Source organism: Pristis pectinata, chromosome 8 (genome assembly GCF_009764475.1).
Source record: "Pristis pectinata isolate sPriPec2 chromosome 8, sPriPec2.1.pri, whole genome shotgun sequence".
Classification (NCBI taxonomy): Eukaryota; Metazoa; Chordata; class Chondrichthyes; order Rhinopristiformes; family Pristidae; genus Pristis; species Pristis pectinata.
This window is the reverse complement of record NC_067412.1, coordinates 83,241,397-83,267,023: the sequence shown is the minus strand read 5'-3', so window position 1 is coordinate 83,267,023 and position 25,627 is coordinate 83,241,397. Positions and strand designations below refer to the sequence as shown.

Here is a 25,627-nt window from a genome sequence, read left to right as displayed (position 1 = left end):
ATCTTCTAAGTGCCACAAATATCAATGTGATTGTCATTTCTGCCAACATTCATTACTGTTCAAAAATTTCCAAAGAGGTATGTGAGTTGAGTAAGTACACCAGCATGTGTTTCTGGGCAGGTGCATCAATCTGCACAACTAGGTTTATCTTTCAGGATGAAAACATGTTTAGTTCAGTTACCAACATGTTTTTGTAACAGAATATTCAAGTGTTATCTCCTCAATATCTCATTAGAAAGATACATTGTAAAAACAGACTATGTAATGATCTATAGCATTTCCTTTATTTTGGCAGCACTAGTTTCAAAACAATACAATCATCCGGTGATATAAATCTAATTACGGTTCACCAGAGCAACACTGTTCCATCTGCATGCCTTTTGTAATATAATCTCCTGTACGGGGAGGAGTACAGGAATGAGATAGATTGGCTGGTTAATGGTTTTGCAACAACAAACTTGCACTCAACAACAACAAAAAGACCAAGGAATTGATTGTGGACTTCAGGAAGGGGAAGCCGGGAGACCACACCAGTCCTCATTGAGGGGTCAGCTGTGGAAAGGGTGGGCAGCTTCAAGCTCCTGGGTGGCAACATTTCAGAGGATCTAACCTGGGCCCAAAACATTGAGGTAAATCATGAAGAAGGCACGCCAGCAGCTCTACTTTTGTTAGGAGTCTGAGGAAATTCGGCACGTCACCAAAGACTCTTACAAATTTCTATAGATGTATGATGGAGAGCATTCTGACTAGTTGCATCACGGCCTGGTATGGAGACTCCAATGCATAGGATTACAAGAGGCTGCAGAGGGTTGTAGACTCAGCCAGCTTCACCACTGGCTCAACCCTCCCCACCATCCAGGACACGGTCAAAAGGTGGTGCCTCTAAGGACCCTCACCATCCAGGACATGCCTTCTTCTCGTTACTACCATCAGGAAGGTGGTACAGGACCCTGAAGACCTACACTCAGTGATTCAGAAACAGCTTCTTTCCTCCATCAGATTTCTGAACAGTCCATGCACACTACTTCGTTATTCCTTTTCCTTGCACTATTTGTTTTTGTAATTTATAGTAATTTTAATGTCTTTGCACTGTACTGCTGCTGCAAAACAACAAATTTCACGTCGTCTAAATCAGTAATAATAAATCTAATTCTGATTCCTTCCTCAGCTGTCCCTCAGGGTCAAGGATGACTTGCATCTACTCCAGTTCTCTTGGACTGATGAGTCCTAAGTGGGATCCACAGACTCTGCCTCACATGGGACAAGTGGATAATGTGTATATAGGTTGATTGGATTACTTCATGTTTCATTTGCTGTTTGCAATTATTGTTTGATTGTCTAAATGTGTGGCGCCTTCCTAGATACTTCCTTGCTAGTTGAGTGGTCTTGGCCTAGGGATTCCCATAAATCAGGGAAGATGTTACAATTTTTGCTCTCAAAGAGATTTAAGCACATCCCAAAAGTGTTCATTGTACTCCTGGAAATCATTGGTTAACAGAGCTCAGAGTGGAATGCTTGTTTCATCAATTTAGTGTCTGACATGAGTGCCTGTGTGTCTGACAAATATTGGGAATGGTCAGGGATCACTGCTGCTTGATAGACCATGCTGGGTTTGAGGTCATGGTCTCTGATCATCTCTTTTCTACAGGCAGCTGAAAGTTATGCTGGTACTTTAGAGGTAGTAGTAGATTTTCTCATTGATATTTAAACCTTATTTCCAAGGCGTGAGAAGTGATTCAAGTTGATCAGGATGTCATCATTGATCTTGATCATCAGGGGACAGTACTGTATGGCAAGAAAGATTACTGAAGTTTGTCTTCTGGGATAGTTACCTTCAGCTCCATGCTCTTGTATGCTTCAGTAAAGGACTCAATGGTTTGGAGATCGGCTTCAGGGTGCGCATATACACAGGCAGTGAATGGGCAATATTGGTCTGGTCTGGAATGAAGATGATAAAGTTTGAACTTAATTCCATCAAATTGGAGATTTCTTGGAGGTGAGGAAGTCTTGCATCAAGGAGGAATGAGAAGAGGGTTCGTGCAATGGCATGGCATCACTTATTCCAATAAGAAAGTATAACCACCTATCCATGACATTCATTGGCATTATCATCACCCAATCTCTCACTATTAAAACCCTGTGAGTGGGGTTGATCACCACCGACTACATATTCAACTGGACTAGTCACAAATACTGTGGCTACAAGAGCAGATCACAGGCTGGGTATCCTGTGGCAAGTGAATCATGTCCTGACACCTCAAAGCCTTTCTACCATCCACAAAGGCACAAGCCATTCCATCTGCTTGCCTGGATGAAATCAACTCTTACAACATTTAAGCAGGTCAACATACAACACAAAGCAGCCCATTTGATAATTACTCCATTTATCACCCAAAACATTTGTTCCCTCCAATGACACACCACGTCTGCAATATGCACAAAATGCACTGCAGTTACTCCCATAAGATTTTTGGACATTTTCCCAAACCCACAAGCTCTATCAACAGGTACATGGAAACCAACTTGGAAATGTATCCAAATCATTGTCACTGGATCCAAATCCTGGAACACCCTACTGACCACATTGTGAGTGCATCTTCAACAGAAGAACTGCAGTGACTCAAGCACAAGGGCAATTGGGATGAGCAATACATATGCAGGAGCCATTGATGAGGATCATGGGTTGCATGACATCCTGGAGCTGAAAGGATGGTGATAATTTTGAGGAAAGCCATATTCAAGAAAAATCCCTCAGTTGTCTTTTGAGAGGTCAAAAATGTCTATGTATTATGACTGATAGCACTTATGATATTTTTCCTGGATTTGCTGCATGATGAAGATCACGTCCATGGTGCCTCTTGATGGTCAGGAGCTGTCTTGAGACTCTGGGAGGAGCATTCAACCCACTGGGAGGAAGCAGCTGAGAAATAGTGACCACACCTCACTGCATCCAAATAGGTAACAATGTAAAACATAACTAATCAATTAGAAAAGATCAATAACCCTCTGCAATCATGAAAACTAATCAACTGCTAAAAATGTTTCACCCAAAAAAGTTGACCTATTGAAAATCCACAAGTTTTACACAAAGTGATTCAATGTGAATCCCCACACAATACATCAACATTGATGGCAGTAAAGAAATAAAAGGTAAAAAGCGAAAAAAGCTATTAAGAGACATTTATATATTTATGGTGAGGAGTCAAAATGACAAAACAAGGACAAGACTGGAGAATTAAAATTTGTCAGAAAAATCCAGAATAGCAAACTTGGATGGGAAAGCAAATTTTGAAATGGAGTAAAAGATATCGAGAGTTTTGGATTTCAGCAAAAGGGAGTGGTGCAGCTTATTTGGAGCTTAAGGCAAACAAGACCAGGTAAAAAGGAACAATGATTGTAACTGAATTGACTAGAAGTGGAATTAGGGACAGAAGAGAGAAAATGAAAAATGTTATGTCATGAAAAAGAACATGCAAACATGATTAGCATGTTTCTTAGCCTGGGATACAATTTTTTTTCTAAATATAAAACCAACATTCTGGACAATTTAATATGTTGTCCAAGCGTTTCACACAAATTAAATAAACAGCCAAATGTCAAAAAGGGATCTTTGAATATTATTTTATAAACACAGCAGAAAACAGGTCAGTCTGCATGTGTAAAGGCAGGTAATGTTATTGAGTGTGTATTCTTCATCCAGCACCGAAAATGAACATGGATAGAAGTGGACTCAGTTGCAAAACTTAATGCTCAAATTGTCTGCCAATACTTACAGAAGATTACACGTGGGCACTGGCTGCTTAGGCAAAATGGTGAACAGTGCTCATTGTACATTTATAGGAGCAAGAAAATCAGTATTTCCTTGAGAAGGGGAAAAGTAATGTGCCATAAATAGCTCCATTAGTGACCAACTCATTAGCATTAATTTGTATAAATGGTCCAATTTATCGAGAATTAAAAAGTACTTACTCTTTTGTTAAGACAGATGACAGGCCACAGACTGCAGCCCAAGGTGCAACAGCAACATAAACAACCACAAAGAAGCCACTTCACATTGATGGGAAGATTTTTCTTTAAGCATCCATTTACCCGACCAATGCTCGTTTTATACTCTTCTGGAGCCACCTATAACAGAAAGAATGAATCCTAATGAAGATATTTGTAGCAAAATGGGCAGATTTTAAATTGTTAGCAAACAAGAAAAAATAGCACGTCTTTGACATATGTCAATGAACCCCATTTACAGTTTTAAACTGATTTGTTCTTGTGTACACCAATTAAGTACAATGAAAAGAATACTGCAGCATCCACTATAAACTAGGAATCTGCTTTGCTCACATTGCAAACATTCAATTTAATTGAAGCAGTGAATTCAACACAAAAGCACTGAGTAGACTATCGTCATTCTCACAATTTTCTTAAATCATTCATTACCCACTTTCTTTCTGGCTTCAAAATGCAGGAAAGAAATGCATATAACAAGATTTCGATTGATTTGTCCCCTCAACTCTTGTAGCCTCCCTTCAGGTGATATTAGACAATTTTCTGGTAAGATTTACAGTAGAACAGTTTTTTTTCCCCCATATCTCTATTCTCTGCTAGAGTCAAAAATTATGAATGCTCTAGGATGCCATTTAGCCCATCATGCCTGTGCCAGATCCACTTTCCTTTACAAAGAGAGCTGAAAGAATAATTACCAGCATTTTTAAAAATTCAGAACTCTAAAACATTTAAAATCAAATATATTAGTTCCCAAGATGCAATAGTCACTCTATATTTACAAAATGGAGGTCATCCACACTGGTTTTCTTATTTTGATAAATGTCTAATAAGACAATGAAGTTACATATCAGCTTTTTCCCAGGTATATGAGGCAATGTGGATTTTTTTTAAACACATCAAATCCAACAATGGACACAAGATTAACATATAGTTTACCAAATATTTTTGCATATTACTGTCCCTTATAATTTTAAACACCACAGCAAGTGATCCCCTATAGAGCAACTGAAAAGATGAGCAAAAATATTCTAAACAACATACTAAATCTTGCATTGGTCTTTAAAGGGGGTAGGGTGGAAGAAAAAGAAACAGGTGCAAGGGAAAAACAAGTGCTCATTAATTTGCATAAAAATGACCAAGGCATAAGAGCTCTGTTTTCCCATTATAGATATACTTTAGCTTGTTGAACAAAAAACTCATTTCACATTGTGAGCCATTAAACAAGTGTGATGCATCAAATTGGACTCACCGATAGTGTTTCATCAGTTGGACCTTGAGTGCAATGGGCATATATAGTTTTGAAACTTATTTAACATCAATCCAACAGCTAGAGAAGGCAGGTTTTGGCTCTCTTTAATAGAAGTGAACTAAATAAATCCTTTACTTTTTATAATTTGTACAAGACATCTTAATAGAAGTGTTCAAATGTGACACATGTGCAAATATAATCAAATGTCAAAAACACCTTTGAATTATTGGCAGATAGCAATACATTTATTAGAAACGATGAGCTGTGTATTCTGCTGCAAGAAAAATGCAAATGACTATTCAGCTACTGGTCAGGAAGGCATGCTTCCCACACTGCAAATGAGCCATACTTCCTCTCAGCTTTATATTGGACCTGCTAATAAAACATGGTTGTAACATTTTACGACAGGATGCAAAAACACTTCACAAATAGTGAAAAGACTGGCAAAGCCCAGCAGGCTAACCATATCTCTTCAATCATAATAAGCCCTGTAATCTATCAACTGTCAGGTACAGTCACAATACAACTCACTTGTTTATTGCTCGCACTTCTCTGCAATGCACAACCACCTCTCAACAGGCCCCTTCTTTGTTGCAGATTTAGAGTAGGACGGCTCTTTTTGCCTTATATATATTAGAGTCTAGTCATCTAGTGTATTCCTTGGGAGTTGTATTTTACAACATATGTGACATTACTCTATGCTTCTGTTCTAATGCTGTGATGGGAGAGGGCAAAGTACAGGTCAAGAACACAATTATGGTATTAAGTTTGAAGTAATCCATTAAAATGAAAGCTCATGATTATACCCATGATTGTTTTGCACAAATACAAATATATAGTAAATCTATACAATCTATAGTAAACAATTTTATAAAACTGCTTTTACAGCATTTGTGAAAATACAAATAATTACTCAAAAGCCCACAATATTAATATTTCTGGACTGTTTCTAACCCACCCCCCCCCCCCCACCCACCCTCATCCAACCACATTTTTCTACCAGGGTAGATTAACAGTGCAAGCATTTAAGCCGCAAAAAGCTACTCTTTTTGATTCCCATTTTTGTGTGGCATTTGCTCAATCTCAGTATCCTTCAGAGATTGAATTTCTGATTACAGCTAGAAATATTCATCAAAGACAGGCAAACTTTATTATGTCCCTTTGGGAGATCTGAAGGTGATACTGAGGCAGTTTGCAGAACTGTAATCCAGCCAGGATTCAATGCCTTAGGAAAGGAAAAAAAAATGGGATGGGGAAAACAAGGAAAAATCCTCAGCCAAATTTAACTCATTAATTATCAAATTAACATTTGAATTACTATACATAATTCAAATGTCATTTGAATAGATGGAATAAAGATCAGTAGTTTTTGGAGAATATGAAAGGAAATAAAGATAGTTACCTTGTTGAACAATGAAAACAAGGAAATTTTAATGCTTTGCTTTAGATTATTCATCAAAAGCAATTTGGTCTTTCAAAACTACTGGCAGCAACAACTACAGAATGCTCTAGCAACGTTCTCAATTATTTTTGTGGCCATTTTGATTCCCTATGAAAGAATGCCACACTGACCTCTAATTAATCCTGAAATCAAATTAATAAATTTCTACCATGTGGCAAACTGGTAAATATCCCATACTAAAGATGGCACCTCAGTCAGAGCACTGTAGTTTTAGTTTATGATTTATGCAATAAAAATCTCTGGACTTGAACCACAACTTTCTGACTCAGAAGAAAAAAAAATTACCAATGGAACCACAGTGAACAGGATGACAGAGTACTTTGGCATTTTCATTTTTTATGTAGGCTAAACATATGAATCAGATTCTGATGTAACTGTATCACGCCCATAATGATTATTTTGCAACAGGAAGTTGCAGGATAAAAAAATAAGCAAAACGATGAATGCTTTTCATCAATGTGGTTACAGATTAAAGACTGACATCTTCCTAAATTAACATTAGAATTTGTCTTAGATATTAAATTCAAGAGTGGGTAGTCTGAAACTTTCTACTTGATTACATTTTCTTGCTTAAGCCTTTTTTGGTATCATTGTGTGAGTTTTAGTTATAAAGTTTGGGCCAGTGATAATAAAAGGAAATTCAGGTTAACTAGTTTCTATTGAAATGCAATTGTAAAGTTACTCACAAACCTAGCATTACTGGCTTAATATTTAATTCCTACTAGCAAAGAGGGGAGCAAAGAAATTAAAACGCATCTAACTCCTAATTAGTGTGTATAAATAACTGGTTTGTTAGTGCATTCTCATATATTACTGAGCCATAAAGACTAAGCAAGTACCCAAATTATTTGCTGATTTTAAAAAGGACAATATTTAAAGCATTAAAATTAGTCTAAGCTACAGGAGACTGCACAAAAAGCTAGTTTGGTATTATCCTTAATGGTTCATTAAGGACAATAGGTTCATCTGGCTACAAAAGCCAGATTATATTCCAGATTTACAAACCCATCTGAAATAATTTGTCTGCATGGATCAGGGACCAAACACGGAATCAGGTCTGTATGACCCAGTTATTGCAACCAAGAGGAATGCAAAACATCTCCTTTAGTCAGTTCAGAAGAGGGAGTTAAAGTAGATTAGAAAAAGCTCTGCTTAATTAGTGTGGATCAGATTAGTTTCAAGTTTAATCATGACATAAATGATTTTTTTCTGAATAAACTTTAGGCAGCAATACATGCTGTATAGGAGAGAAGAAATTAAGATACTGAAAGAGGAAAATCACCAGTTTTCAATTACAACTCACCTTCCCTGTAAGCACTGAAGGAAATTCTGGGTCAAATTTGTTGCTGAGGCCAAACCTGAAGGAAAAAAACAAATAAAAATGTTTAAGTTCCACTCAAGGAAGATATTGACTTTACAGCAAATGGCTATTGTGCACAGGAGAGAGAGATAAGTGTTAATTTTAACTCACAGAATAACTTCACATGATCTCTCTTTAATCTCTGATTAAAAAAACAGTTGATAATCATTTAAGTCAATGAGCTAAAGATCAGCAAGGATGAGTCAATGATGGAACCAGTTGGGAACCAAATAAAATATAGAATTGGTATCAAAGTTTGGTCTTTTTTCCCCCTTTGGAATTGGTACTTCTTGCACAAAGCTAAATGTACATTACAGTCTTCTATTGAAAAAAATACTTCTGCCTTATTAACAAATGTAGACACAAGATCCTAAATACTGGATGAAATACTTTCCAAAACTCACCGACTTTATAGCATAGTATGTTTTTGTACAATTTTCCAAAGCATCACCTCCACTCATCCTCAAATTTGAGATGCATCTCCAAATGAAAAAGCTGGTTTCAAAACAAGGTGATATTATGCAGAACATCAAAACAGCCAGCTAGCATATAAAAGAGCAAAAAATTATAATAATAAAAAGATATCAGTTTCAAACCAGCATTTAATTTGGAACATTTTCCAGAATTAACAGAAACCATTCCAAATTGAGAGTCCTGATTTACTGCCAATTCAATGGATATGCAGATGAAACATCAATTAATAGGATGAAGATTGTCAAGGATTTAAATATAAGAACATTTATATGAAATGGTTTGATATAGCAGGAAGATTGCATGTTACATACAAAAATTTGAGGAGAGAAGGAAATGATTCCTGTTGTCTTAAAATTCCTTTTTATCTCAGAATGGAGTGCACACAAATATCACAAAGTTCTGTTTATAGCAAATAGCAATTTAAACAACATATTCAGTTACAGAAAGTAGTGGATGGTTTAAAGACAATCATTCAATCCAAACTACGGATTAGATTAGAAATACAGTAAAAGGGAGGAAATACGGTATGTACATCATTTTGGCAACATAATTAAAGAAAAGCTATTTCACTGGGAATACCACCAATCCTGACAGTTATTTGATTTCGACATTTTTAAGCCTCATTAGCAAGTTAAAAATGTTGCAATAAATCAGCTCCTTTTCAGTTGTTCAAATGGAATTAAATAAAATTTTAGAATAATGAGGGCTAAAAATTTGCACGTCAGTTGTCCAATGAGCAGCTAATGGCAATTCTGCTGGGTGAAAAGTAACCAGGTCACTCCATCCTAATTGATTCGCTGTCCCGAATGAATAGAGAATTCTTCCAAAAACATAACCAGACAGACAAAAGCCACCAACTTCAGTGCTGCCACAAGTTCTGGACTCTGGCTACAGTCTGAAAATGAACCAGACTGAACACTATCTCAGCATCACACATGACTCAGCTGACTTTCCATCCACATTCTCTTTTTCACTTTAATCAAGTAATTCCCCCTTCATAAAATAAGCAGTCCCTGCTTCAAGTGGCACTGACTTCATCTATTTGCATGACATCTCACACATTTACTCCCATCAGTCCATAGTAAAAACTGTATTTTGCAGAATCCATTCCTCTTTGTCACAAGCAGAAAATAAAAAAGTTTCTAGGAAGCAGCAAGCTCAACTAAACTATGCACACTAATAATAGTTATTCACAAGTTCACATATCATTCAGTGGCACACAAGGACCCACCAAGTCTAACCTTTTCTGGTTGGATCAATCTCAACCCCTTCCTATGGTCTAAATTTTATCTTATTTAATAATCAAAAGACAAAACCTGCAGATGCTGGAAATCTGACATTAAACCATAAAATGCTAGAAACACTCAGGTCAGGCAAATCTAAGGGAATAGGTTAGAGACCAATATTCATTACAAGCCCAGAGACTTCCACAATTATTCTGACTAAACCTTCTCCAACCCTGCTGCATTTCAGTTCCAGCAATGTTCCTTTTTCTCCCTCAGACAGATCAGCTGCTATAAATAAGCCTTCACTACCAGCTCTCAGCCAAAACCAAATCTGTGTCATCAATTTTCTCTTGGTCTCCACACCTCCCCCTTCTCTAAAACATAAACATGCCTGAAACTTTAACTGTTTTTCTCTCCATGGATGCTGCCTGACCTACTGAGATTTTTAATTCTCTTGTTTTATTTTAATACACATATCTGGATGGACTTAGGAGCAGGTTGGAGATTAAAAGCACAGAGAGTGAAGCCTCCTGCAAATCACCAGGTTTTGAGGGAGAAAAAACAAAATGGTGCAAGAACTCAGGAAGTAAAGCAGCATTCAAGGAGAGAAACAGAGTCAACGTTTCATTAAACAGAACTTAAAATAAAACTGGAAATGTGAGAAAACAAACATGTTTAGTTGGAGAATGGAAAATGGGCTAGAGAGCAGAGGGAATGTCTGTGATAGGATGCAGTTTAAATTTGTCAAGGTAACCATTAGTTTCAATTCTGGCTGTTAAAAACAGAATAGAAAACTGATTAAAGCTCAAGTATCCACCAAGTTCTGTTGAGAGAAAGAAACAAAGCTCATTATCCAAAATTGTTGGATTCCATATTGAGTTCCAAGGGCTATAATATGCCCAGGCAGAAGAGGAGGTGCTATTCCTTGAGCTTCTGTTGGACCAATTTAGGAGGCAAAAGACAAAAGTTACAGTTGAAGTGGGATGGAGAATTAAAGTAATAGGAGATTGGAAGATAAGGCTCACCCTCGCAATGGAGTGGAGAGGTTCAGCAAAGTAGTAGAGAAGACTACATTGCGAGTACCAAATACATACATTAAATTAGATGAATTGCAAGTGATTAACTGCTTAACTTGGAAGGACTATTTGAATCCCTGTAATGAAGGGAAGAGTTGATAGGTCAGATGTTACATCCCCCATAGTTGCATAGGCAATTGCCCCAAGGAGGAGTGAACCATGCTGAAAGGACAGCAAAGAGGAAGGAGATATCTGGAACCCCACTGAAGGCGATAGAAGTTACAGAGGATGTTTGTTATGCATCAGTGTTTTGAGACATATTGGATAGTTTGAACATACCAAGATCATGGATGAATCCAAACTGTGAAGGGTGAAATTTCAGTTGGAATCCATGGGGAATAAGCTGGAGCCAAAGACATTTGACAAGAAAAGATGAAGGTAAAAGAGGCCAATGGAAATCTGAGAGAGGAGCAGAAATTCAAGGTGGGCTTTCTATAAGTGGCAGTAAATACATTTCTTTTAATTTGTTCACCCTTAACAGGTTTCCATTTCCTTTTTTGTCTTTGATGTAGCTGCCAAAATGACTTTGGTCAATGCTTTATCTGTCCTTAGCAAATGTCTCCAGTTCAAACTTATTCTATAGGGATTTCTACAGAAAGTTCACCCTTTACAGTTTGTACAGACCCAAGATCTAAGCACCCATTTATGGAATTATGGAGTTCCCAATTTCAATGTTATTATCTTTTTAAGATTAATTTTTAGGAATTTGGACCCGAGACAAGGGATTTTCCCAGAAAACAAAATTGACGAGTTATTAAGCAAGGGCCCAGACACAATTTAAACAAAGCCATTTGATAACTAGAAAGGTTACAGAACAAACAAACAATTAATGCTTGAGACACGCTCCAGGTGCCTTTGTGAATCTGGAATCACCTTTCAGAATGTACCAGAGGTTCCATAGTGGTGGAGGTACGCTGCGCATAGAAGAATATTACGCGGCTGTTTATGTTGGACAACAAGAAGCACAAGCCAAATAACAGAGCCTATTCAGATGATGCAAGTTAGTGCAAGAAGTGTGCTACTCACTGCAGGCTAAGGGGTTGCAATGAAGTATAGATGTGAAGTAGTAGGGCTGCAGTATTGCCAGGTTCACCTAGGTTTTTATCAGGCCTAAAAATTTGACATACAAGATTCTGGAAGATCCACAGAGGAAAGGATCAACCATTTATAACCAAAGCTAGAAGAAATTTATTTACAGAGTTATGAGAATCATTGACATCCTGTGTCTCAGAGGATTGTAGATGCCAAGTCAATGAGTACATTCAAGGCCAAGATTGATAGATTCCTGGACATGGGAAATGGCAGCACAGGCACACAAGGCTGCATAGCTAACGCATATTCTGTTCTTATCGCGAGGTTAAATCCCTTAGTCCCTCTCCCCACTTCCTCTGATACTGCAACAGCCATGCATGGTTTACCCATATCCCCCTTACTCAATTTCAAAGTCACAAATTCTGCATTCCATGGGTTAAAAAGGCCATTTATTTTAGGTATCAATCAAACAATGTGCAAAGGGAAATGATGTATCAACAAATAATATTTAAGTGAGCAAAAATAAAACAAAAACACTGCAAAATATATATACACACAAATATACATACACACACAACTGTGCAACCTTTATCCTTCTTAGAACTTTTATCGGTCTGCAGCAGACACACAGCCCTACTACTCACATCCATACTTTGTTGAGATCCCCTTGGTCAACACCCAATAGATTTTGGGGCTCATGTAGGCCCAGATATATGTTGCTCCTGCTGACCATCTGTAGAGTCAGGCCCAGTCAATGCCATAAAAGACACAATGTGGGGGAAACTGTTCAGATGGACTTACTGAGTGAGAAAATGGAAGCACTTTGATCAGATCCCTCAGTTCCATATTCTCTATCAACTTTAACACTTCCCTGCTGGCATGGAGTTACTGAATATTTCATTGTAAATCAGCAAGGCACTACACAAGCAAGGCATATGTGTGCAAGCCTTCAATGAGGACAAGCACATACCATTAATTGATATTCGACACAGTTTCCATCATAGCAAATACCTGCAATAGATTCATTCATGTTCAAGACCACCTCTTCCAATCCTTCTGAAAGCATTCAGGATGTGATACAAGTATTTGACAGTACATCCAAAGTTCTTTTTGCTACTACTGCTCATGGATGCCCCCCAAAGTGTCCATCTGAGCAGAGTTTCATAAATCTACAACATTCTACTACTGTTCCCAACTCCACATTTACACACAATCACGTGATGTGTGTGTCATTAGGTGCAAACGCACCTCATGTTTTGAAAACTAGACCCAATTAGGAGCATCTGAGCTGATGCATGGGTGGTAATAATTCTGTGAAAGTACATTTCCAGTGAACAGCCTCCTCCAAAGCTCTCATTCTGCACAATGGATGAATGTCCTGTGAGAGTAAAACACTTGAAAAGATATCTTATCTTAATTAGACCAAGATAATGTTTATCATTACCCATATGATGATTTTTCATTTACTGCTGACTCCAAGCCCTTGTTACATGCAATGTGGCTGGATGAGGTTGAATTTTATCACCAAGTGGCTATAAAGCTCTCAGAAGTTGTGCACTCCAACATGCAGTTATCTCCACTTTTGCAACTATTAAGAGATGGCTAGGCAACTACCTCTGGTTCACTGCATCTTCCCCAGTGCTCTTATCTTCTCCTCTTGTTGTCGCATGCTTCAATGTAAAGCTAATGAATAGTTGCTAATGGTAACAATGAGGGAGAGCCATAATATTGCATAAAGGTGAGGTTCAGTCCCAGTAGTTGCTTGACAGATGAGCTTGAAGAAATGCATAGATTAAGTGGATGGGTGTAACTGCAAGGTAATGCTTAGTGTAAAGTGAGAGGTGCTGGAGCAGATTTAGGAAAGCAGGTGGGAAGGACTGGAGTAAAATACACACAAGGATGTAGGTGGACATTCTATACTCACTTATCCTGATTTGATTAGGTAGTTTAAAAAAAATCACATTTAGCGCCAAATCTGAGAACCAAGGACCACCGTCCCACTGTTAACTTCTGTGACATACACCTGTCATGACTTATTTGAGTCACAGGTAGACTTTTTCCTTTTATTTATAGGGAGGATTGTGACCCTGCAGCCTCCTTACTTTACAGTTGCCAACATGAGTTTCAGCAACAAGCTATAACCAGTGGGTGGCCTTGTCTATTTGCACTTCATATTGCATTTCCAATATTTTAAACAGTGAGGGCAAAGTCAGAGTGCACCAGAATGTTAAAATTTAGCCCTGAAATTGCAAGATTATCTTTCAAACTCACTTTTGCTATTTCTTTAAGTCATGTTCCTTTCAACAGTACCACATGTGATCAGAAAATATTCAAATCTGGTATTTATCTTTTCACACAAACATTAAGGACATGAGGAGGGGGAATTAACATTTGAAAGTATGCAATGTTTCCATAAAATGAACCACAAAATCAAATTTTCTTCCCAATTTATGATGTCTTTTTGTTATATTAAAGAGTTTAAAAACTCCATGCAGTAAACTTAAAGAGTAAAATTATTAAAAGGCCAACTTATTTAATGTCCTGATGGTAGAATAATACCTAATATGCTGGCGGGAGGAGGGATTTGATGCAATAGTCAGTATTTTCAACACCATTTCTGAATTAAATCTCCCTCTACATCTACAGTCACATCACTGAAAGCTTTCTTTCAAAATATTACGGAAGAATTGGATACTGCTGTGAAGAGCTATAACTTGCCACCCTGAAAATCCTGGAGGAATAAAGGGAGGGGACAAAATTGAGTTATAATGGGATGCTGTCTGTCACTGAAGAGCAAAATTGATGTAACCATGGAAGCAGTTTGACTTGAAAACATGGTTGCAGTGAGGTAGATTAGTAGAATTCAAATTCTTCCATCTGTTTCTAGAATGTTTACAATAGCGTTTGGTCGAAGTTTGAACTTTGAACATGGATTGTTATTCTGAGATCCATGTTGGATGTTTCATTACACCAATATCCAATGTAAATGTCTTGATATTTATAGTTTATTTCATAGCAATGCACCTGTTATAGTACGATAAACTCTCCCGAATTACTATAGCAAGGCAATTTTCATCTTACCAAATGACAATTTGACACTGCAAACATTAATTCAAAGGATCAGAAGGCACTCAAATCTAAAAACTGTCAATACCAGTCTTGGCATTTACCAATTGAATTTGTTTTAGCTCAGAAATAAACATTACAGCAATGCATAATTACTAATAAGTCACCCTTCCATTTGACATGCTTTCATAAGTTCTAAGTTTTGATCGGATATTCAACATTCTATTAATTATCTCAATTGCTGCTCAGCAAGGATTGGGCATAATTAATATAATACAGCATAGTAAAACTTAGAATTTATTTTGATACTAATGTACTTATGTCAATATAATTTTTCTTCCTATTAAACTTGATGTAACATTGTTCTGCCCACTTTCACAATTTGTATTTTTATTAGGCGAGCTTAATGTCCCTCCTACTTTGCATCAAATTTCTGAATCCACATCAATGAACATTAGAACCAGTGGGGTTCTCCCCATATTAGCCCAAAAATTCCCAACATTACATTTATTTTCATTAAATCTCCACTTCTTTCAGGTTTAAAAAAAATACTTTACCAAGTGCATTTGACAGCCAAGGGACATAACACAAAATGTTCCACTGCTGCTAGGTTAGCAATACATTAAGGAGTCGGGCAGGTTGTTCATTGGCCAGATTAAATGCAGGTGTTGATTCTACAGGGAATCTTTAAGTTTCCATTAACTTACCTGATAATAGAAGACTGAATAATTCTAATTTTTATTTTTGTCCCCACAATACTATGTTTCTAATACCTCAATTCCCATTGATTAATGAACTTATTAGAAACAACAACATACAAATTTAATACCCCATCTCCCTTAGTACACATGAATAGATGTCATCTGTCTACAGAAATTCACTTGATTAAGCTCTTTCTAACTGTTGGCAATTTACATCAAAATTACTTAATTCAATATGGATTATTGCTATGAAAGGGGGCATTTAGGATTTTCCCTTGCAAATGTGTGGTGAAATTAAAGAGGGATTTAATGAATTCTTTAACAATCATGTTTAACCTTGATTTGTTTTGCTGTTAACTTTTGTAGTATTCACTTCTCTGTTCCCCCGTTAACTATTCCACACTTGATTTTTCCTCTCCAATATATTGCTACACGTTTTATATTAATCCAAAAAAAGTTTGCTTCATATTTCCGTTTGAATTGCTTCTTAATTTTCTAATCAATGTAAACACATACTGTAGAAATAGTTTCCAGCACAAGTGCACTCCATTCATCCAATTATAGCTATACCTTCTTTCCAAGAGCAATCCAAAACTAAACCTACTTCCTTGTTCACTTCTTATAGCCCTGTATCACAGTTTGAATACTTTGTGTTTTATTTACCTTTCCCTTGCTGTCTGTGAGAAAGCATTCACTGCTCCAACAACACTTCACAAAAAAAACAAGAACACAATCTCTTCCCTCACTCTCAATAAACATGTTAAACTGATGTTCCATTGTCAATGAAACCAACAGGAAATAACCTTTCACCATTCTCCCTAAAAAAAACCTTCACACAAATAGTTTTATAAATCTCAGTATTCTCAAATCCTGTCAAAATAATTTCAGTATCTTAAAAATCATTCCACATAGAAACAAGTTTATCCCAATGGAATTAATTACTCATAAGGAGGGGAAATGGTGATTCAACATGGTTACGCTGAGTACAAAGCCCATTTTTGTGATTCAACTTCTTTGTACATATTAGCAAGTATAGATAAAACATTGTTTTGATGTTGGTGTGCATTTACTTATCATACTGGAAAGTAGGAGACAATGACAATAGCCAAGATGAAAAACACAATGATGCTGGAGGAACTCAGCAGGCCAGGCAGCATCCATGGAGAAAAGTAGGCGGTCAACGTTGACCACCTACTTTTCCCCATGGATGCTGCCTGGCCTGCTGAATTCCTCCAGCATCATTGTGTTTTTCACCGAGATTCCAGCATCTACAGTCCTTTGTTTCTCCAATGACAAGAGCCAAGTTTACAGAACAACAAAATCATTTAGCACTACAGGTCATTCAACTTGTGTAGGTGGGAGCTCACTAGCCTCCATTTTCCCCAAATCTACATTTTTATTTGAAGAATATATTCAACTACCTTCAGAAAATTAATATTGAATCTGCCTCCATTTGCCTTTCTGGCAACATATTCTAAATCCTAACAGCTCATGGCATAAAGAAAAATCTCATGGGTGTCATAATTTCTATTTCCCATATGTCAATTACCATTATCAAGCCATAACATGTCTGTGGAAGTTTCACCAACACATGGAATCATGAATCACTCATGCAATATTCTGAATAACTTGGAACTCTGAAGTCTATTTTATTGATTGACTAAAGTTACTACTAAACTAAACAGTTTTCATAAATATTTTCTTTTCCAAAGAAAATGAAGTCTTGGACTGAATTCTGACCTCACAGATGATACTTTACACATCACATTACCCTTGCCTTCACACATTAAAGATATCCTACTTCAAACTGCACCTGCTGTTACTTACCCAGACTATTTAGACAGCACCTTCCAAATCTGCAACTTCTACCACCAGGAAGGGCAAAGGCAATAGGTGCATGCAAACACCACCACTGCAGATTCCCCTCCAGGCCACATACCATCATGACTTGGAAATACATCACCATCCTTTATTGTTGGTGGGTCTAAATCCACAAACTCCCTACCCAACTGCACCAGAAAGACTTGCAGCAGTTCAAGGGGCTCACCACCATCTTCACAAGAGCACTGGAGATGAGCAATAAATGATAGCCTTGCCATTGATCCCCAGATTTCAAAAGTAAAAAAAACTCATCTCCCATGAAATCATTCCCTTTAATTTATCCCTTTCAAACAATACTGCATAATCACCCTTCACATTCACTCCACTTTTCCAAAAAAAATCCACATCCTAGCATTTTGTAATTAAATCTCAACAGATGTTCAACAAAGTCATGAGAAAGCAATTAGCTGAAATCCCTTGCCAAATCGTTTTCTCCTTTCTCTGTACGTCTAATACATGCCAAAGTCTAATGCAGAACCTCCACCTACAATTATATATCAGTCAGTAGCCAAGACAAGCAATCAGATTTGAAGAACTGTCGACTTGTATGGCTCAAACCACATCAGCACGTATTTTCAATGGTTCAATACTGCATCACATTGTACTCTTGTACATATTAACTGCAATGACAGGTGCTCATTTGCAGACAGATAGTTTGAGACATCCACACTCAAGAAAAACTTCAATATTTTTTCACTCTGAAGAATTTCTAAGCAGTTGGAAAAAAATCTAATGGTCAAAAAGACATACTATCGAAAAATGTGTTATATTCCCTTAAATCCACTCTAAATGTCATACTCTCCTAACTTAGTTGCATATATCAAAAAAAAGAAAATACTGACCATAGCATAACTTTAAACACATGGTGCAAAGTTTAACTCAAATAAATCAGGTGACAAATATTACATGAATGGATTGTATTTAGTTTCCTTTTTGTTTTACAGGTATTTGAAGTGGGTGGCTTCTCATGAGACATTAAATGAAGACCCCCATCTGTCTCCACTTCTGGACACAAAAGATGAAATGGCATTATTTTGGAGGACTAAGGCAAATTACTCCTATGGTCCTAGCTAATACTTCTCTCTCCTACAACATCAAACAAAGCAAATTACCAAGTCATTATTGTATTTCTATGTGGGTAAGCTTGCTCTTCTCAAATTGGCTACTGTGATGCCTTTACTACAATTGTATCTACACTTAAGATACTTAGTTGGCTGTAAAATTCTTTGGGACATCCCAAGGTCATGAAAAACATTATGTGCAAGCATATTTTCCTTTAGCAATTCCACAATAGCAGCCTATGATTTTCCATTCATTAAAAGGTTAATGGTTAAGAGTTCTTGGGTTGTTCAAATTATTTGATTTGTATCAGAAGTGACAAATTTCATTATAATGCATTTATATACACTGCTGTTAACAACCAAAAAGACAAGTGCTGAAACAGCAACATGCATTGCCCTGCAGTATCTCCCTCCTGCGTTAACAGACAACTAAAATTAACCACTACTGTTGACCATCTTTTTGAACAAACAGCAATATTATTTTACTATGTTAAGCCATATCATCATTAAAATTTGTTGATCGTCTTGGATTATTTGAACATCAAGAAACATCTGTAAAGGTATTGGTTCCAACATTTTCTTTAGGATTCCTCACAATCTTTGCACAAAAGACAACTGCAAGGACAAAACCACTACCGTGCAGGTACAACCTGTATAGTTTTACTTCAAACAAAAGAGGGAGGAGTATTTATTCAGAGCCGTTGTTCAAAGCGTTGCAACACAGGGCAACACTGCATCGCTGATTAAATCAATGTGGTTACCCATAAATTTCAAGGATTTAAGACAATCGTAGGGCTTTAAACCTTCGGATCAGCAATCTGGGTTTAAAATGTGATACTCATTGAAACGTCATTACGTGGTCAAAATTAAACGTTATTTGCTTGAGTGGACTCGCAGCCAAAACATTCAGATTACATAAATTTCACGAACCGGTTTCCTACTGGTGACAGAATGCCCAGCTCTTGCAATGATGTGACAACTGCTCGGGACAAATACGAAGGATTTGCAATAAATTCTAAATGCCATTTTTAAAAGCGATACAAGGCTAGAGATGGTACACGCGAGGAACCTGCTTTTAAAAAAAATGTAATTTCGAGATGAAACATAGAACGCAGGAAGCGATCTGCAAATTACAGCAGCAGCCCAATGCCACTGCAGTGCTGTGGCTCTGGATGGAAGCGTTTGCGCGTCCCTTGCCTGGTTACAGCGGGGCCGGCTCACTGTCAGCCAAGGCCGGGTCCCAGCCCGACTCCTACCGGGGGGGGGGGGGGGAAGGAGGTCTCCACCGTACCCCTGCATCACCCGAACTTACACTGTTATGTGGCCTGCCCCTCGCACCACCACGGGGTCCGGCGTGTATCGGATCAAATGCTCGTCCATCACCACACGCTCGTCCTCCTCGTCCAGCTCGTAAATGGTATCGAAGTCGGCCATGTTGGACTGAGGGGCACGAGCCGTTCCCCCGCGTCTGCGCCGGGCGCGTGCGCGCGGGGAGACGTGAGCGTGAGCGCGCGCCGGTGACGTCACAGGCGGCGGCGGCGGCGCAGTGTTGACGGCTGCGTTGCGCTTTCAGCCTCCGGCGGCCCGGCGGGGTAGAGAGGGAAGGGGGCAGTTCGGGCTTGGCCCGCCGCTGCTGCAACAGTTGGTATTGGTTTATTATGGTCACTTGTACCGAGGTCTAGTGAAAAGCTTGTCTTACAAACTGATCGTACAGGTTAATTCACTACACAGTGCAGTTACATTGAGTCAGTACAAAGTGCATTGAGGTAGTACAGGGACAAACAATAACAGTACAGAGTAAAGTGTCACAGCTACGGAGAAAGTGCAGTGCAATAAGGTGCAAGGTCACAACAAGTTAGATCGTGAGGTCATAGTCCATCTCATTGTATAAGGGAACCATTCAATAGTCTTATCACAGTAGGGTAGAAGCTGTTCTTAAGCCTGGTGGTATGTGCCCTCAGGCACCTGTATTGCACTCGGACGGCAATTTTGAGGAGGGAAGATCAGATGTCCAATTAGTTAACACTGTGGCGCAGAGTTCATCCCTGTGGTATTTTTCATCAGGAGTAGTTAATACATCCAAGTGATCCCACACACAGCGGATGTACCATGAACACACGAACCAGTAGGCAGCCAAAGGTGAACTGAATCCTGAAGGGGGAAATATCTGAGGTATTGGTGTTATTGCATGGTCTGGGAAGACTGAAAGCAAAACCTATGTTTGCTAAAGGGATCAAATTTGACTTGAACAACTGCAAGACAATTGCCATTGTGTCAATAACAATTACAATAATGGAATGGTTAAGCAAAAATTTAGTCAAAAATAGATCGCAAGAATATTTTGGTGGGACTTCCCAGTTTTTGACTGCCTCTGATGTTGCAAGCTGGATTAAGAGGACTAGAGAAACAAAGGACTGAGATGCTGGAATCTAGATGAAAAACATCTAGAGGACAGAAGACACAAGAGGACTGGATTGGTTGGAGATACAAGAGACTGCAGATGCTGGAATCTGGAGCAACAAACAATGTGCTGGAGGAACTCAGTGGGCCATGCAGCATTTGTGGGAGAAATTGGTTGGATTGATTAATTTTTTTCACATGTACCACAATACAATGAAAAGCTTTTGTTTTGTGGCCATCCAGACAGATCATGTTGTACATAATTACCTTGAGGTAGTAAAAAGAAAACAGAAATACAGAATATAGTGTTGCAGTTACAGAGAAAGTGCAATGCAGGTAGACAAATAATGTGCAAAGGCCTCGATGAGGTAAATTGCAAGATTAAGAGTTCATCTTTGAGTGTATGAGAGGACGGTTCAATAGTCTGATAACAGTGGTATAGAAGTTGTTCTTGAGTCTGTGGTATGTGGTCTCAAGCTTTTGTGTCTTCTGTCCAACAGGAGAGGGGAGAAGAGAGAATGACCAGCGTGGGAGGGGTTCTTGATTATGTTAGCTGCTTTCCCAAGGCAGCAGAAAGTGTAGACAGAGTCAATGGAGAGAAGGTTGGTTTGTGTGATGAACTGGGCCGTGTTCACAACTCTCTGCAATTCATTGTGGTCTTGGGCAGAACAGTTGCCATACCAAGCTGTGATGCACCTTTCTATGGGGACATGACAAATTTCCTTAGCCTTCTGAAGAAGTAGAGACATTGGTGTGCTTTCTTAGCCATAGTGTCCACCTGGCTGGACTAGAACAAATTGTTGGTGATATTTACACCTAGGAACTTGAAGCTATCAACCATCTCCACCTCAGTGCCAATAAGGAGGACAGAACCATTATCCATCAAGCATGGAGTCCTTTGAATTTTGAGGTTTATAAAAAGAAGGGATTAGATAGTACTCTAGTTGACAGCTTCTTTATATACAAAGGAAAAATTATAGATAATTAATGTAAGACTGGATCCATATTAGCTGTCAGGTGGTTTTTGGAACAAACTGCTGTGTTGTGATATCTTTCTGAATTCCTGGAGTGGATATTGCTTTTTACAAAAGTTAAGGGGATAAAGTGCTAGAAAGAGTTCCTGTACTAGTTTTAATTACTAAGGTAAGTTGGAAAAGAATCTCCCATATTGTGTTTTTCTGGGTCTCTCCCAGGAGATTATGAGGGTTTATGATGGGATTAGGGGTGCATGTATTGTAATAATACACAAACTGCAATTGTTTGGGATAGGTTGATGGACCAGAGGGCTTTTACCCAAGTGGTTAAGATTATATATACATAATTACATTGTGAGGTTGCAGAATTTCATTGACACTGAAGAAGAAATGGGCAAGGAGCAGGTACGTGGAATAAGTGTTATTGACATCAAGGAATGAAACTAAAGATTTATTGGTAAAATTTAATTCAACGTTTTTCATTCCATTTCCTGTGATGCCTACAACTTTGACAGAATAAGACTTTTCAATGTCATATGGTGATCTCACATCCATTCTGTTCTACTCGGTACCCCTGAAGAACATGCCTTTGTCTCATGGGAGGTGAGCACATGCTAAATGTTAATTTGCCTTTTGAATTATACATTCCTCATTTCAAGAGGGCCACAAAGATCAAATTATGTTGGCTGGTCAACTGAGATTTGGGAGGGATAATAGGCAAAATGGGTAGAAAGGAATGGGTTAGGAGGGATGAGTGGAAGGAAAGGAGGAAATGGAGTGCAAAACTAAAAGGATAAGAGAAGCAGAAGTGTAGTGCAGTGAGAAGCATCTGAGAAGGGTGGGGAGGAGAAAGTGAGAAGAGTTACATGGAAAAGAAGGAAAGAGAGGCAATAAGGGATAAACAGTAGGGGATGTGAGAAAAGGGGAATTGAGAGAGCTTGAGGAGAAAAGTGGACATGTGTCAGAAGAGGATCAAAATGTCCAGAAGGATGATAGGAAAATTACCTCAGGGAACTGGCTGAGATAGGGTGATGGTCTGGAAAATGGATGCTTAAGATGTAGCAGCTGCATCATTTTGGGGGAGACATTACAACAGCAAATGTACTTCAAAAGTGCTTCTTTGACTATAGAGCTCTTTAGGAAGATAAGGAACAGAAGCAGGGGAAGGCTATTCAGTCCCTTTAGACTCCCCTGCAATCTAGTAAGATCATGGCTGATCCAGTCTTGGCTTCAATGCCCTTTCCCATTTTCCCCAAAACTCTTGATACCTTTGCAGATCAAGTATGTATCAATCTCTGCCATGAATATATTCATTGATTCCACCTCCATTATTCTCTGTGGTAGAGAATTCCAAAGAGCCATGACTCTCTGGGAAAGTAAATTTCTCTCCATCTTCATCTTAAATGGGCAACCCCTTATTCTGAATCCATGCCCCATAGTTCTGGCTATCACCACTAGGCAAAACAACATCTCAGCATCCATCCTGCCAACATCCTTCAGGCCCTTGTATTCATTTTTCTAAACTCCAATGAGTATAGGTGCAACCTGTTCAGCCTGTCTTCATGCATCTCCATCACAGGAATCAACCACGTGAACTTTCATTGCACTGCTTGCAATAGAAGTGTGCCCTTCCTTAAATATGGAGACCAAAACTACACAGGCAATCTCAAGAGTGCCCTAGGTGCTAATATCTTCCTTTTACTTTTTAAATGTCAAACCACCTGAAAGCGCACAAGGAAGTTTTCCATTGAAGCAGGGTAGGGGAAGGAGAATAGGTCAGTTTGGGGGAGGGAAAGTATTGAGTTTGCACATTTAGTTGGGGGAGAGGGAAGGAGTAAATTAAGCAGGTAATGCAAAATTGGCACAGGATCACGTGGGATGATTAGTAAACAGAGGTGAGTGAGCTGCATTTTCTCTTATCAATTACTTTAGGCCAAATAAAAAGCTCATGCAGCAGAATGACGTCATAGAATGAAAATTCTCAAAATTAATAGACAAGGAGATAGAGCATAATCATCTGTCGGGGCGGGGTGTTATTTTTTAGGTCAATGTGCTAATTAGGTAAGTGATGTAAATGAAAAGTGACAACTGTATTTAAAATTAGGTTCATTCTCAAGAAATCTGAAAATGGAATGCAAGACAGCAGTGTCCAGGAAGAAGGACATTATGGGATGTCCAATTTAAGAACTATGTCAAGAAGTAAATGCATTATCATGGGGAAAATCTGTTTTCTGCAACTGATTGGGTTGCAGAAATAGCAGTTGCTCAACAATTATCACAGAGATATCTCAGACAGCAAGAAGAATAACAAAAATGTGAATTCATATGCAATCTTAAAGCTGGACCCATTAAGTTTAGATTAATCAACAGTTTCTGGCCTAGCTGCTCCAGGGAGCTCTTTATCTCTGGCTAGATAAATCAACCTGAATGGAACATTGTGAAATTGTGCTAGATTTCTGCAACCTGAGCAGTTACTTCTGTTTCTTTCTCCACAGATGCTGTCTGATCTGAGCATTTCAAGTATTTTCCTTTATTTAATTGAGGGAATTTGGAGTTCATATTTAAAATTGTCACGCTGATGGACAGCAAAAGAAAATACTGCAGGAAAGTTACAGGCATTGCAAAATGAGAATGGAACAAAATGAATGGTTATTCTCCCCTAGTTTTACCCAATTTATGCCTGTGCAGCTGAAAAGTTGAGCTGCATGTGGTTTTTTGTGCAACTATCATGGTTTCAGGCTTAATATTGAAACCATATTAGTGTTAACATTAAATTTAGTCTTCAAAGAACATCTTCAATGAGGTCCTCTTTGTTAAAATTTAATTAAGAATATCCAGTTGTAAACTTCATTGTTTTTGTTGACAAGATATATCCTCCTCATTCCACATTGTCCACGTCAGCAGAGTGGCGAATATACCAGGCGACCTCAGATTCATCGATTCATAGGGCTATAAAGCATGGAAACAGGCCCTTTGGTCCAACTCATCCATGCTGACCAAGATGCTGATCTGTTCTAATCCCATTTGTCTGTATTTGGCCCATATCCCTCTTAACCATTCATATCCATGTACCTGTCCAAATGTCTTTTAAACATTGCAATTGTCCCCACCTCTACCACCTCCTCTGGAAGCTCGTCCATATACACACCACCCTCTGTGTGAAAAACGTGCCCCTCAGATCCCCTTTATATCTTTCCTCTCTCACCTTAAACTGATGCCCTCTAGTTTTAGACTCCCTTAACCTGGGAAAAATACTGTGACCATATACCCTATCTATGCTCCTCCTGATTTTATAAACCTCTACAATGTCACCCCTGAGCCTCCTTCACTCCAGGGAAAACAGTTCCAGCTTATCCAATCCTTCCTTATAACTCAAGCCCTTCAGTCTAGTTAGCATTCCTGTGAATCTTTTTTTCACCCTCTAGCTTAATCACATCCTTTCTATATTGTGGTCTAGAACTACACACAATACTCTAAGTGTGGCCTAACCAACAATTTGTACAACTGGAATATGACGTCCCAGCTCCTATATTCAGTGCCATTGCTGATAAAGGAAAGCATACCATGTGTTCTTAACCACTTTGTCTACTTGTGTCACCACTTTCAGGAAACAATATACAGTACTTGTACCCCAAGGTCTTGCTTTTCAATAACACTCCTCAG

General features: G+C 38.4%; 1 protein-coding gene and 1 long non-coding RNA gene across 2 annotated transcripts in view; one reads left to right on the top strand and one right to left on the bottom strand.

Moving 5' to 3' along the window:
• Positions 1 to 18,812, top strand: part of LOC127573680 (uncharacterized) — a 48,235-nt gene extending 29,423 nt beyond the window's left edge. The window contains exon 3 of the long non-coding RNA XR_007956799.1: positions 18,474 to 18,812. This is a non-coding gene — a long non-coding RNA (uncharacterized LOC127573680). The remainder of the gene's footprint in view (positions 1 to 18,473) is intronic.
• Positions 1 to 20,129, bottom strand: part of chic1 (cysteine-rich hydrophobic domain 1) — a 34,577-nt gene extending 14,448 nt beyond the window's left edge. Inside the window, exons 1-3 of the mRNA XM_052022097.1 lie at positions 19,903 to 20,129; positions 8,017 to 8,071; positions 3,970 to 4,125 (exon numbers count right to left, since the gene is read on the bottom strand). Of these exons, the coding sequence (XP_051878057.1) occupies positions 3,970 to 4,125; positions 8,017 to 8,071; positions 19,903 to 20,024 (333 nt within the window). The 5' untranslated portion in view covers positions 20,025 to 20,129. The remainder of the gene's footprint in view (positions 1 to 3,969; positions 4,126 to 8,016; positions 8,072 to 19,902) is intronic.
• Between the last annotated feature and the right edge of the window lie 5,498 nt (positions 20,130 to 25,627).